The sequence below is a fragment of the Sphaeramia orbicularis genome, chromosome 4 (assembly GCF_902148855.1).
Source record: "Sphaeramia orbicularis chromosome 4, fSphaOr1.1, whole genome shotgun sequence".
NCBI lineage: Eukaryota > Metazoa > Chordata > Actinopteri > Kurtiformes > Apogonidae > Sphaeramia > Sphaeramia orbicularis.
In genome coordinates, this window is record NC_043960.1 from 34,034,302 (window position 1) to 34,048,921 (window position 14,620).

The 14,620-nt window shown below is 39.8% G+C and overlaps 1 protein-coding gene across 1 annotated transcript in view; it reads right to left on the bottom strand.

Moving 5' to 3' along the window:
* The window catches only part of tgfbr3 (transforming growth factor, beta receptor III), a 71,550-nt gene that overhangs the window by 9,162 nt on the left and 47,768 nt on the right, over positions 1 to 14,620 (bottom strand). Inside the window, exons 8-15 of the mRNA XM_030132958.1 lie at positions 12,371 to 12,560; positions 11,164 to 11,450; positions 9,743 to 9,892; positions 8,730 to 8,870; positions 8,091 to 8,276; positions 5,679 to 5,966; positions 4,437 to 4,563; positions 9 to 59 (exon numbers count right to left, since the gene is read on the bottom strand). Coding sequence (XP_029988818.1) covers positions 9 to 59; positions 4,437 to 4,563; positions 5,679 to 5,966; positions 8,091 to 8,276; positions 8,730 to 8,870; positions 9,743 to 9,892; positions 11,164 to 11,450; positions 12,371 to 12,560 — 1,420 coding nt within the window. The remainder of the gene's footprint in view (positions 1 to 8; positions 60 to 4,436; positions 4,564 to 5,678; positions 5,967 to 8,090; positions 8,277 to 8,729; positions 8,871 to 9,742; positions 9,893 to 11,163; positions 11,451 to 12,370; positions 12,561 to 14,620) is intronic.

Genomic DNA, 14,620 nt, shown 5'->3' on the forward strand with positions numbered 1-14,620 from the left:
TAACTTACTGTCATTGGGTGAGTGCGGTGGGCTTGGAGGCAGTGTACGTTCAGGAGTAACTGCAAAATAGAAAAAAAAAACATTTTAATCTGTGCTGACTATCATTTATACTTTAGTACTGCATATATTATGAATTTCCTTACATTAAAAAATAGTACAATACATGCTCTGAGTCAGCCCGTCAGCCAGAGGCCAGAGGATCAGCAGATTGCTGATATTGCAGTGTGTTGATAAGCAATTCTCTGTGGAATGTGATACAGCAACCTGAATCAGGAAAACGCTGAAAGAGCAGCTATTCTGTAAGCTGACAGCGTCCTAAAGGATGAACCCGCTGCCTCGGACCACTTCTGCTTACCCGTTTATTTCAAGCCATCTGGAAGGCTTTCAAAAGTCAAATTAGCTGTAATGATGCCTTAACAAACAATACAAAGGAGCTTGTGTATGGGGTGTACTCAAGTGTGAGCCTGGTACACGTCCAAGACTTGGGCACAATGGGTGCTATTCTTGGAAAGAACACCTTAGAGTTTTTCATCTCGCATAAAGGACGATGACAGGCCATCAGAGAAGACTTTAATTTCAGAGGGGACGATGGCCAGAGGACGTCCTCTCTGCCACCCTTGGCTCCCCCCTGTCCACCCCACTGTTATCTGTCTCATGTGGTCTGCTCTGCTGAGAACACAGATAGTGGACATGAATGCTCCCAGGAGAAAAGGAACTTAACAATGGACAGTAAACGATAGTATGTAGCTTTGTAAACTTAATCCTTAAATGATCATTCATGTGAAGTCACCTCCTATAGAGCACGTACAAGTCATTATTATTATGAAGCTGAAATCGCACTGGGCTTTGTTTGATAAATACTTTGATGACTGTGGGGAACAATGCATCACTGGGCGTCTGTCAGCTCTTAACTTTTGTTCAGCATTTAATAGAGCTGGACACAAACTCCAGAGCTGGAACAATTCTGATATCTATGAACGTCATTTGTTTATTTAAGTTGCTTATAATGGAATGACAGAGCACTCCTACGTAATGACATGTTTTTGTTCAACTCTGACCTTTCCCCATAGTTTGTAGAAACCACTGATATAGCCTCTGCAGTGCCGCTGACACTCAGTACTTACAAAGCCAATTACACATGATATGCTCACTTTAATCGTCTACTCACACACTTTTCACACACAATCTTTCATTGATTTATACTTTTTTAATAGTCAGTCTGCTGAACCACGAGCAAGAAAGAACATCCCTATTTTTCAGACTATTTAATTCATTTGTTTATGTCATCCTTCTACTGTATTGATAAAGTGGGGTACTTGACTTGTGATTATTGCAGCACATGTTGAGAAAATCACTCTTATTCAGCAGGTTCTTCACCTAGATCTCAGCCAGTGATCACAAGATTCAGCAAAAGTAATGGTCATCACATTCACCTACAGAGAATACATTTTTAGACTGTCACAACATATCTGATAATAATGTAACTGCATTAACTTTTTTCATAGATTTTGTAGATTCTACCTGTTAATTGAAGTAGCACTATTTGTACTAGACTAAATTATATAATCTATACTGCCTAAAAAGATTTTTAACTTCCTTGACTGTTACCAGATGTATAAAAGGGATAAAATTTATTGATGTTGTGAAGCAGTAAATCTACTTTTGATGGCATGGCTTTGAGGCTGTTATGTTTTTCCATGTACCAAGTTGGCCACAAGTGGCTCTCTTTGATTTGTAGATCAAGCTCAGCTTGGGATGCTGTCCAGTGCTTAACTGTGGCCCTTGAAAGGCTGCTTGTTTTGTTTGCCATCCTAGCATAAGAGATGCCTTTGTGTTAGAAAACATGGCCTTTGAAATTGAGCTTTTTTTCACTGTGTTTATGGCATATCTGTGTTTACTTAATGTGCTCCATGGAAAATAAACCCGCTGCACTGGCACACTGGTGTGGGCCGCGCATGCTTTTGCCTGTTTCAGACTTGCTCAGCTCACATGCTCATTCATTACAGTACATAGTTTAGTGTCTCAATTCACCAGTATCTTCTAATTCTCTAACACCAGCACTAGCACTTCTGTCGCTGACTGTATTCATACTTCTGCCAGGGGTGAAGCCCCAAGGTTAGGAGTATCCAATTAAAAAGTAAAAAATCCACCCATTCTTTACACATGAGGCTGCTCTTACTAGAGCTTGACTCATACTACACTGTTGAGGCTGATACTAGAGCTAATACACATTCTGTAAGATCCTATGCACTGAAAAGTTGAAAAACAAATGTTTCATTGCCATATTTTCTGTTGACACCTTGTTTTTTCCATTTTCTTTGTATGAATGCACTGTATGAACACTTGTAGAAATTAAAAGATACAGAGATGTGTGGAGTCACTACTACTTTTGGCACAGCAAACATCTGTTAAAGATTCCTGTATTAGACTTTGTCATCATTGATACTAGGGATCAACTTATTGGTTTCTTTGAGAGCCAATACCGATTATAATTAGAGCCCGACCAATATGGGAATTTTGGGGCCCATGCCGATATTGGGGGCTAAAAAAAGCCGATATTTGACATATCGGCCGATATCCAATATATTGGCCGATAACCGATATAGTGGCAAAGATAATTTACACAAGTTTAAAAGGCTGTATAATAGTCTTACATTAGGCTAGTATGTAACCCGTGGGGAACCATGGGTTGTAGATGTGGTCGTTTTTATGCTTTATAAGTAGTGACATAAAAACTGTTTGGTAAATCATTCTTCAAAATGTATGTGACAATTAATATACAGTATTAATACCCAGATACACCTGTAGAATGAAACTGTGAGGTACACAGGCAGTGCACAGACAGGGGGTCCATGATTGTCAGAGTGGGGGGTGGAGATAGTGGTCTGTGATTGTGTGTGTGGAGTAGCTCTCCGGGCAGCACAGACACAGGAGAAGAGCGACAGAATCTCCGCACAGCAAAAAAGTTAATACATCAGTTACATATTGACCGATGTTGATTAATCTGTGATACGCTATACTCGTCCCTAATTATAATATAGTATAGTATTAATATAATTACAATATAGTATAGTAAATAAGGAGATGGTGTTGAAATGTCTTTAAAGATTTCACATGAAATATAATTGTGCACCTTGAACAGTAGGGATTATAAATAATAAGTACTACTAGTAAAGAAATGAAAATACTTTACTCATTTCAGTGTTCATGATATTTAACTAATCAGACTCAGACCAAAAACTAGTAATGACTGAGAAGGCCAGCCAGTGTACTGCACTTTTTAACGCATCTATTTGACCAGATATCAGATAAAGAATCTGCAACACCAGTACATGTATGAACACTGAACTGGCCGGGTCAGTTGTCTACTCCAGTCTATACTGTACTGTACACATGTACTACATACACTTATGCAGTACATGGGTTACATACTTTTCTGCAATGATCTTAAACTGGCCAATAATAATGTTGATGCTGATATATAGGTTGTGTTCTGGCTCACACGTTGAGGTGGTGTGATTTTATATTACACTTATGAGTCAATAAAGTTGACTCAAACTGACCACAGGTCTCTGTTGATGTCATTTCTCAGAGGGGATACTGTTGATTTGAAAAGTTCTGGGAGTCCACCAGAAATTGGGCACTCATGATATCATCCCATCTCAGTTTAGGTCATGATTAGTCAAATGCAACAGAAGTGACCTCAGGCCCCTAAGCCCCCCAACAGGCTGCTCAGTCCTGTTCTGACCACAGTCATAGCCACAGAGATACAGTCTGTGGATGAATGAACGGCCAAACAAGCGCAGATTGAGGGGCCTTTACGTTCTGGCTGAACTCCCAACGCCAACGAGAGGACCACCACTCCCCTCACACACACGCACACACACACGCACACACACACACACACACACACACACACACCTCCCTGCTCCCCCGCTCTAGTGGAAAGGGGAGGCCACAATAAGGTCCTAAGTGAAAACAACTGGAACTGGAGCTGTGTGACTCTTCTTTTTCCACCCTTCCCTCAGCGAGGACTGGTCCAGAACTGGGCCTCCGCGCGAGCAAACTCCCCTCTAATGCACTCAACCACATGCTAGTATGTACACACACCCATAAAAAACACGGTATTGTGTACAGACATTAATGTAAACAGACACATGCATATACACGCCAAACGTGCATATGCGCGCACCTGCGTACACAATCACAAAACCTCACACAGCACACACACACACACACACACACACACCACAGTTAATGTCCACCAGATGTGGAGAAGTGATGTGCAGTATTTTGTGGTTTGGTCTAATCGCTGCGTACCGGACCAAGCTTCCTCTGGCTCCTTCAATGTCGGAGTGGCCTCTCATTTTACTGCAGGTTACTAATCACATTCCATGTACTAACACAATGATATCAGAGCTTAATTTATAACTAACCTGTTATGCCTAGTTGATTGGTTCCATCCACCACAACCAGGGGTTTTGTAGATGTCTTGGTGTTCATCATCATTGCCAGGATTATATCCACAGATGGAGAATCACATTTCTCACTAGGTTTTAAGCACTGTGTGGACAAAAATTGAGAAAATAAGATCAAACTTATGAAAACACCATCATATAGAAGCCAGCTGTAAAATCCATTTACGACCTGTATTTTATAGGAAAAAAAGCTGAGTACCAGTAGAAGTAATCATGCAAAATGGACTGTGACACACCTGACCAAAAGTAAAAAAACATGGCAATCAAATCTATGACAAACTCATGAAACTCAATCAGAATTAAACAGTTACCCTCTTAACCCTGTACTTTGTTAATGCTTTGGCACATTTTTCACATATAAACACAGAAAGAGCAAAGTTCTTGGAAAAGACTGAGTGAGCTGGACAAATAACACAGAGTGAGAAAAACCAAATTGATGGATAACACTTATGCATGTTCTGTTCTGCAGCCAGGATTGTTATAGTTAATTGAGATTTAGACTCAAACAAGCAGTAAAAAAAGATAATGATAAATAAAAAACAGAAATGGTAAAGAAACAGGAACTACAATGAAAAATGCAACACAAGCTAAAAAAAAACCCAAAAACAACAGAACTACAAATAAAATAAGCTTTTTTTCACTTACTTGATTTGCAGTGTGGTTGCTAAACCACTGTGGTTCATGGTGTACAGAAGTAACATAGTTTTGCACAATATGGGACCTTTTGTAAACAATAGTTTTCTAAACATATTTGATACCATACATTGTTTTTTTTTATCCCACCCTTTTTTCAGCTTCTACAATTTGAGGTTTTCCTAAAAACCACGCTAAAACTCTTCAGTTAGTATTCATGCACTTATAAAACTAACAAATACTAAAAATTACATCAAAACAAAACTGAAAGATTAACTAAAAATAAAATTAACTATAATAACCTATGACTATAATAATAATAATAATAATAATAATAATAACAATAATAATAATAATAATGATGACTCTGCAGCTGGAGATGAACTGTGCATTGATTCATTTGTCCTGCTCTGATTTTGGTGCAAACTGATACTGAAAAGCTCAGGTCAGCCAGAGTAAAGATATTCTAATACAAAAAGTTTTGGAGAAAAGGCAGATAGTTTGTGCAGTAAATTAATAAATTACACAGAAGAATAAAAGTCGTTTGGAAAACACTAAACTCCATACCGCAGGGAGTCTGCTTGGAGATCTTTTGGAGCACAGAGATATCTCACAGTGCAGGAAAAGAAGGGACATGTTGTACTTTGAGTTGAAGGTGAAGCTGAAAGTCTTCTTGTCCAACTGCGTGTGAGGGATAGGGAGGTCCCTCTGAGGATAGTACTCGATGGAGTCGTCTGTGGGGCAGACCGTCTCAATGAGAGTGTAGTCGGAGGGAATGCTGGGGTTGGGGTCAGGAGAGATGAAGCATGACACCACTGTGAACCCCAGATCCGGATCCGATGTGGTTGATGTGACCTGAAGTACATAAGAGAGTGGAAAAGATGTTTATTCTATAAAGGCATGGAACAGTTATCTTTCTTTAGTGCCATCTTTTTGTTTAGCTAAAGGTAAAAGCAGGATTAAGTGAAATTGTTATTGATAATAGAGGAGGAACACAGTGTGACACTAACCATCTTTTATCACACCACAATCACTCAAACTGTTCTATACTTAACTCCTTCAGTTTTCTTGTGTATTAGCACTGGTTAGTGGTAAAAATGGAAGAGTTCAACATTTTGGAAAACTGCTTTGCTTTGATTCCATTTAATTTGATGTAAATTGTTTGATTTATTTCTGGATCACACGCAAAACTAAGTCTAAGGGATAACATATTAAAATACAAACACTTTCCAACATGACCCCAAAACAGATGCATAATGAAATACACATAAAAAACTAAATCACATAAAACTAAGAAAAAAGTGAACTCCAGAAATTAAAACCCTATCATCACAAATTTAATGACAGCATCTTTATAGCATCTAAAATACAACATAGACCATGCTGGTTTTTAACACTTTGGCTTTTGTGTGCAGATAAAACAAACTCAATGTGACGGGATAATTACAGAGGTGTAGTGGCTCTGGTTGTGCTTGAGTAGCTGTTTCCCACTGTGTGAAGTCTTCATACTAAGTTATGCTAGCTACAGGAATGACAGCGGGAAAGCAGCAGGCAAGAAAACAGGTGTATTATGTCCAACTACTTATTTAAAGTATAATTATGTCAGTCTATGACATGCTAAAATGCATTTTTCTAGATAAAACAGCTTCAAAGCTCATTGTTTGTCCTTATAGGTTTAGTGTTAAGCTGGATTGCAATGCCCTCATTGAAAACATTTCAAAGCTCAGCAGTTAAATCTAATGATTATCATCTCAACACAATGCAACAGGAATAACACAGTCAGTTTCTAGCTTTTCAACTCAATGCAACAACTTGTTCCTACCAAGGTACAGAGTCAAATGTTTAGCTTTGCAGTTGAATAGTGGAGTGAATACTCAACAGTCATCACACACTGAACAAACGCCAAATGGGCAAAGACTTTAACATTACATCGCTGTTGGAGGACAGTTATAGTACATATGTAACTAAGGGAAAAACTCTCGCACCTCCATGTGCCAGAATCTAGCAGCTAATGTCAAAAGGTGTAGAAACCACAGTGAGGACCACCACCTTGATACTGACACAAGACAGAAACTCCAACAAATTTCTTAAAGTAGCATTTCAGTTCCAGTTAGGATGGCAGTAATATCTTTCCACCCATAACCACAAGACAGTCCCCTGAGCTATCATTCCTCCTCTTTCCCCCTTTTGATTGTCAGTGTGCTTGTTTTCTAATGATGGTATTACCATTAAAAAGATATTGGCCAGACACACAGACACATAAAAAGGAATATGTAAAAGCCAGTTGAAAAGGTTAAATGACGCATGTTAAAACTTATACCAGAGACGTTGGGAAATGCATTCTTACAAACAACAATATATCATGTGTGCACAGCTGATGGTGGGGAAAGTTTTGAATGAACAAAAAGCCACTTTCTGTGCATCAAAGTGTACTCATGCACCTCTTGGCTCCAGCTTCAGGTCAGGTCTCAGCACAGTGTGAGTTCTGAGGAGTGGGTTGCGCCAAAGGCTCATACACAGAAAACCCTTTGTAACCTGCTGGCTCTGTGTCCACACTGTCAGAGAAGCATCTCCCACTGATATCATCATAAATCATCCCTTCAAAGGACATCAGAGTACGAGCCTGTGCAATCTTTTACCTGACCTCCATAATTACTGTTGCGAAACATGTGTTCAGAGCCAGTCAAATGGGCCACAAAGATACACAGAGGGGCGGGAGGGTGAGTGTGAGGGGTGTTAGCTTTTTAAGCCCTAACTAGACAAAACACAAATTGATCTTCTGGGTAACACGCCAAGAGATCAAAGTAGAAAGAATTGAAAACCCAGACAACAACAAACTAAGAGCTTCTCTGACCTTCATTGAGCGACAAAGACACACTAACTGAATTTTGTTTCATTAGACAAAAGTGTATTGGTCTGGAAAGAATGGATGATAAGGACTATTCTAAAATGAGAAAAAAATAGAAATGCAAAGGCTACCTGTACAAAGACTTGCTGATTTTGTGAAACAGTATAGAAAGCCTGCCGTGAAGGGTTGTCGAACGGCATTGTACTATACAGCTCCATGTTAAACGTCATATTGTCGCCTGGCTGCCTGGCTGGTCCCGGTACAATCCTGGGAACTGGTTCTGAGGTTTCCTCGTTCTTTTGGTAAGTGCAGTTGAACTAGGAGGGGAACAAAACAAAGCCAACATAAATATCAGCAGGGATCTGACATTGGATTCCACTGCTAAGCAATATCACCCTACATGACTGTGTGTCTGTGTCTGACCACATTAAGACAGACTAGCAAACAGGGAAAGAACCTAAGAGATACTGTATAAATAAGAACAATAAGCGGGTTACAAGGAATGGATGAGATAAAGGAAAGTCAGTCAGCAGAGAAATGAAAGTGGAGACACTTCAAAATGGAAAATGTCAGGTCAAGTTCATAAAACAGACATCATGGAAAGATGAAGAGATTGCAGGAGCCAGAGGAGGCTTTACTAGCAACAAGGGACTCTGGGAAATGAAGTTTCTTCCAGTTGCGCGTGATTTACATTCAGATGTAGCTGATCATAGTCTTGACTCGTCAACTTTGACCCTGCTCTCAGAGAAAAGAAGAGCTCGGTGTCTTACCATGATGACAGACTGGTGCTCTGTGGGCGGCCTCTCTAAATCCACTGGTTCCCTTGGGAACAGCACATCTCCAGATTCTAGGTCCTCATCATCCACAGGCCCACCACTCCCATCTTTGGTCTCAGCATGACTTACCAAGACCTGGGATCCACAGAGGAGAGCCACATCAATAAGCATGCAAAAGGAAAACTTGGATAAAAAACAGTCTTTTTTTTCTTCAAAAGATCTGTATTTGAGAAGTGTTGCTTAATTTGCAGCATTTGAGAAGCCAAATATGTAGAGATCTCAATCTGTGAGAGCCAAACATTCTATAACCAATGAGTTGGATTTAAAATATGGGAATGTCTTGTGGCTTCAGCAGTGGGACTCACCCTGCACAAAAACATGAAACATGGTTCTAATTTCTCAGCAGAGTAGAGGCATGTCAGAGGTCTGAGATGAGTACAGGGTGCTTTGAGAAAATTCTCATTTAATGAGGTGAAAGGAAAATGTCAGTGACAATTCATGTTTATTTAAGTCTTTGGTAAAAGTTAGCTGACCTGCTGTTAGTACTGCTGCTGAATTTTCAAAAAGCATATCACAAGGAACAAGCAAAACAGATGATCTCTGATGTGAAGAAAAGGAGAGAATGAAAATAAATCTCTTCTGGCCAAAGGTGAGAGGTTATCCCTGCTTCCGAGTGCTAACACAAAAGGCGACCTTGGACATGTGCCTAGCTTTCAATCTAGACGAGACCGGAAAATGTGTTGTTTTAAATTTTTCCCCGCATAAGTTTTCAATAGGTCAGTGAGGAAGTGATTCCTTTCTGCTTGTTAGAACAAACACACCAAATGCATTCCATAATAATGAAGTTAAGTGGGGATGTCAGATGTGAATGCTGAATCCATAAAAGCATTTGGGTGTAAACCAGTACAAGAAAAGTGTGATGCTTAGATAGTTTTTATGATTCCAGCTACACAGGATTTACGCAGGACATGTTTCTACTTAAGTGTAAGATAATGCATAATACTCACAGAGTTGAGGGCCACTGAGCTACCCTGCATGGGATATATGGTAGTCTGACAACCAGTCAGAGGAGTCTCCAGTGTGTAGTGGGTGGCATTGGCTGTTGCTTTGCATTCTGGGTCTTGGAGCGTAAGGCTGGCATTAGAAAACCCATTTGCCTGAGGAAACATGAAAAAAAATTGCAACATTGAATACAGATCAAAAAGTTTCTTTATTAACTCATTTTAAGAATTGTTAAAGGAAAGGAAAAAAGTCAAAGCGGTTTGTGAGACGTCAAGTTCCCAGGAATAAACAAATCCCACAAGGTGGTCTAGCTCCAGTCCAAACTTCTCCTAATTACAGCCTCTGCCAGTTTCCATTCTGTGATGTGGGCTAACTGCGCTGCCCCCACATTCACACGCCAAATGTTGGGAAGCATCCTACTTCCATCAGTGTCAGACTGTATAACAGGGACTCTTGTGTTTAAAAAAATAATGACCACATTTTGTATTTTATTTACTATACTTTTAATTTGACTTCGTTGTCCTTAAATCAGATTTGTGAGTTTGGACAGTTTCTCCATGTGTTGTCATAATACAACTGTGAACATTGGTTGTCTTTTTGATATCAAGAACTTGGAAACACAGAGGTTCAACTTTAGGTTACTAATCAGGAGAGAATCATTCAGTCTGTTAATTGGTCCAAACATTGGCATCCTCTTCCTGGGTGTACTTTTCTATTCTTACGCTTGTCACATCAAGCCTGTGTGGCATGAGCAGCATTGTAAGATTCATATTCAGTCATTTTCTGAACCTGCTTTATCCTCACTAAGGTCACGGGGGTCGCTGGAGCCTATCCCAGCTAACTATGGGCAAAGGCGGGGTACATATGTTGTGAGTTCATTGCAGGGCTGACATATAGAGACAAACAATCACTCTCACATTCACACCTATGGGCAATTTAGATGAACCCCATCGACTAGTGCTGGAATCGAACCCTGGACCTTCTTGCTGTGAGGCACAAGTGCTATCCACTGCCCCCACTGTAAGAAGGAAATACCCAAAAACATGTCTGACTTATCAGCACAGTTTTCAAATGTGTGAATCCAATTCTAAACTCTTGATGTCACAAAATTAAGTCTGACCTTGTTGTTGGTTTTATTACTAATATAATATATAACAAAACTTCCTTGCTCTTCCCATGCTCTTGTCATGTACAATAAACTTTTTTGCTTTTTCTGACTAAGCACCTGACTAGAACTGTCTACATTATCCCCACCCTAATTTGTGGCTCTGTTTTTCCTCACTCGAACTGAGGGTTTAGAGACAGAGTGTGCTGTAATTTGGACAGATTGTAAAGCCCATTGAGGAGAATCTCTCATTTGTGATATTGGGTTATATAAATACAACAGAATTGAATTGATTAAGTGAAGCCATGCATTCTTACTCACTTTCAGGCTCTCTTTGTCGATGCTGACCACCATCTTTGTGTCTTCACACTGCACATTGAGGCCGACACTGAGAACCCCCTGTACTTCCTCGGGCCCATCATTTTCCCAGGGTCGGTCATCGAGGGCAGAGGGCAGTGGCAGGTGGGGTAGGTCCTGAGGCCCAGATGGAAGAAAGGGGAAGGGCAGACTCGAGCGCCGTGAAGCTGTGCCAGGTCTTGGATGGGGACCAGACTCACGAAGGATAGACAGCTCAGGAGGTAACATACTCTCCAGAGGATCCACTACATCTGGAAATCACACAGTGTTAGACCCTCAGGAGATGAAATAAACTACCTGAAACTTGATTGCACACTAATTTCAATGCATAAAGAGTGAAAAACTTTCAGTACTGGTACAATAAAAACTGTAGCAGCTGTAGGAATGGTTTTTTTCATGCAACTATCCCTCTACACCTTCTTTTTAGACCATTATTTCTCATACAAATGTCTCGGGACCCCTGGGGGTCTGTAAAATAAATTGCAATAAATTACTATGTAAAATTGTGCTGTATCATTACAAGTGCATTTCTATAGACGGGGGCTATTTATACTATGCCTAGCATTTCCACAAATGTTAGCTTTGGGTTGAGAGAAACTCCAAAATGTTTGTGACACATCAATCTGTCATGAATCTCTCACTTGACTTATTAGCCAGCCAGCTAGAGAGCATGGAGAAATATTTTCTGAAATAAAGTTTAATGACTCTGATGTGTTCTGTAACTGTTATGATAATCTTCCGTTCTGATTTATTCAGAACATTCTGTCAGTGATTGAATAAGGAGTAATAGGTTCATTATTTTAAAGTTGCAGAACTTATTGAAAGTCAGTAGACTGCCCATTTTAAATGTCTGGGCTTATTAGGACTATGCCAGTTTTACTACTATTTGTTTTCTGATAGCTTTTAAGATAAATTGCATACTTAAAGTGTAAATGGTGCTAAGTTGAATCTAAATGTATTATGAGTAAAATAAAATTGTGTTTAAAGTATTTTTAAAGTAACATGATCCAAATTAAAATGGGTTTGTTTTACTTAACAAAGTTAGCAAAGGGATCGAATACAAATACTTCCAATTGTGTAAGTGTTCATGTGACAGCAAGTTTTGGTTTAATCAGTAAATGGGAGTTCCTGCCATGGCCCGAGACTTTGAGAACCCCTGATTTTAGATTACCTTGTTCCCTCAGTCGGAGGTTGAATAGGTTGGCCACAGCAGTACTGGTGTAAGAAGTGACTGGGCTATAGCCATGCTCTTCAGCCCACTTGATCAGAGCTTGTGACCCCAGCGGCAAGGGCTGCTTGGGTGACTTTGACACTTGCATCAGTCTCTCCGTATTTGCACTAACACTCACGGTATCAGAGGCCTGTGGGCGAAAAAGAACAAGTTCCATTTGTTTCATTATATAGGACTCAATGTTTTCATTCAGGATTTAATGTCTGAGTCAGCAACTTTATGATCATCAGCACCAAAAGACATGATTAATGTTCAGGTATTATCAGACATATTCAACTTCATGTACAGTCTTGCAGTCATTCTGTGTAAAGTGTGCATCACACAAATGTGCATGAGGTAATGAACATGTCATAGCTGGAGAAATGCTTTTAGTTTTTGCCGAAGATTCGTGTCCTACCCTGCTACATACCCTCCCAGTGTGAGAGGACTGATTCTTTCTCACAGCTATTTCCCACACATTCAACTCTCTTGAGCAAGTCGGAGGAGAACCCGCTCTCTGACAGAAGTGAGCCTTCACTTTTATGAGGCTATCATATCACAAAAATAGTTGACACTGTTCCAAATGCACATTGCACAAGTACAGCATCCTGCGCACCACTGATGTCAAATAAAAGTTGAAACTGTCAGCTGCTTCAGAAACTGTAATGGCCTTAAGACTGTCCTTCAGTGCTTTAACATAGATGACAATGTGGACTGACACCTGACAGTAGTTTTGTCTGTATCAGGCCATGGTTTGACAAGGGCAAAAGTGGCTATCAATTCAGCTAGTTAGCCTGTGAAACAGACCTTCCTCTTGGTTACTTAAAGTTGGTCATGTACAAGTCAACAGTACTGCACGACTAGTCCAGGCATGTTTAAAGGCATCATGATCTATGTAGTATCTAAACTGGGTATGGTAATCTAAAAGGCAAAAGAGATTTCTGAACTAAAATAATCAGAAAATGGATTGCTAGATTGAATGAAAATATTCCTCAGATTCATCAAGAACTGAAACTTACTTCCTAAACAGAATATATGACCCACACATATCTGCAGCTCAAGAAAACAATGTTAACGGTTGAACAATCTGTTGAATCACATTTTCACCACGGGCAACTCCATTTGTGCTACTGCACGTACCACAGACTTCAACCTGGCATTACACTCATACAACCTGACTGACTGTACAGCAGTGACCAGGCAGCTGTACAAACAAACGGCGCCGGGCAAAAATGCAGTGTCATGTATGCAGCAGCCCTGTAGGAGTATCAGCATTACACAGTGATGAAACCCAGAACCTCTACACACCTCCACTGAAAACAGCACCCGAGCTGAGAGGTGCATACATGACAAAAGCCCACTACCGGGATGATGAGAGTCAGGCTGAGAGTGATTTATAGATGTCATCAGCACAAATCAAACAGTTGCAGTGTTTCTTTCACTCTCATAGTTTAGAGAAGGACAGGGTTTAAAATTCCATCCCTGGAGCTAATATGTGGTTGGACAGCTGCCCATTCACTGTCTACATGTTTTACAGTTAAACTGTTCTTCCAAAGTTTACATAGGTGTCATATTCCTGAGGGTCCTCAGAGAATGAAGCAACACTAATGAAGATTTCATCAAAACTGTATATTGATTCTCAGTGACAGGAACCTCATACAGCAACATAACTGAATTTTCTGTTAGCAGAAAAGACAAGTTGACTGCAGATGCATTAGAGCTGCACAATTAGTTACAATCAACCCGTGCAATTATATAATTACAAAACACTGCAATTTAATTAAATAAAAATATGCATGTGTGGATGTGACAACCAATTTTCTGTGTGCAGTTTGCTTGTTATCTGCACCTAAAATAAAGAAATGACTCATTCACTTAAGTAGAGAAGCTTGAGCAGCATATAGTCACATGTTTTTTTAACATTTAAGAATTATGAGTAATGTGTGGTTTTGCCTTATTCTGCCACACACCCAAATAATGGAGAGGCCAACAAAAATTGTATTAAGAAGAATTTTAACAGTTGTGAAATAAACATCCATCCATTTATGTATACTGATATTGCAAAAAAAAAAAAAAAAAAAATCAACAGTGGAGACAGATTTGTGATGCTGTAAATGTGGTGTCAGCAGAGGGATGCACAGAGGTGAAATACAAAGAGCTGGACATGAAAATGGACTGGAGGGGGACCAGAGGAGGCAGCAGTCTCACTAG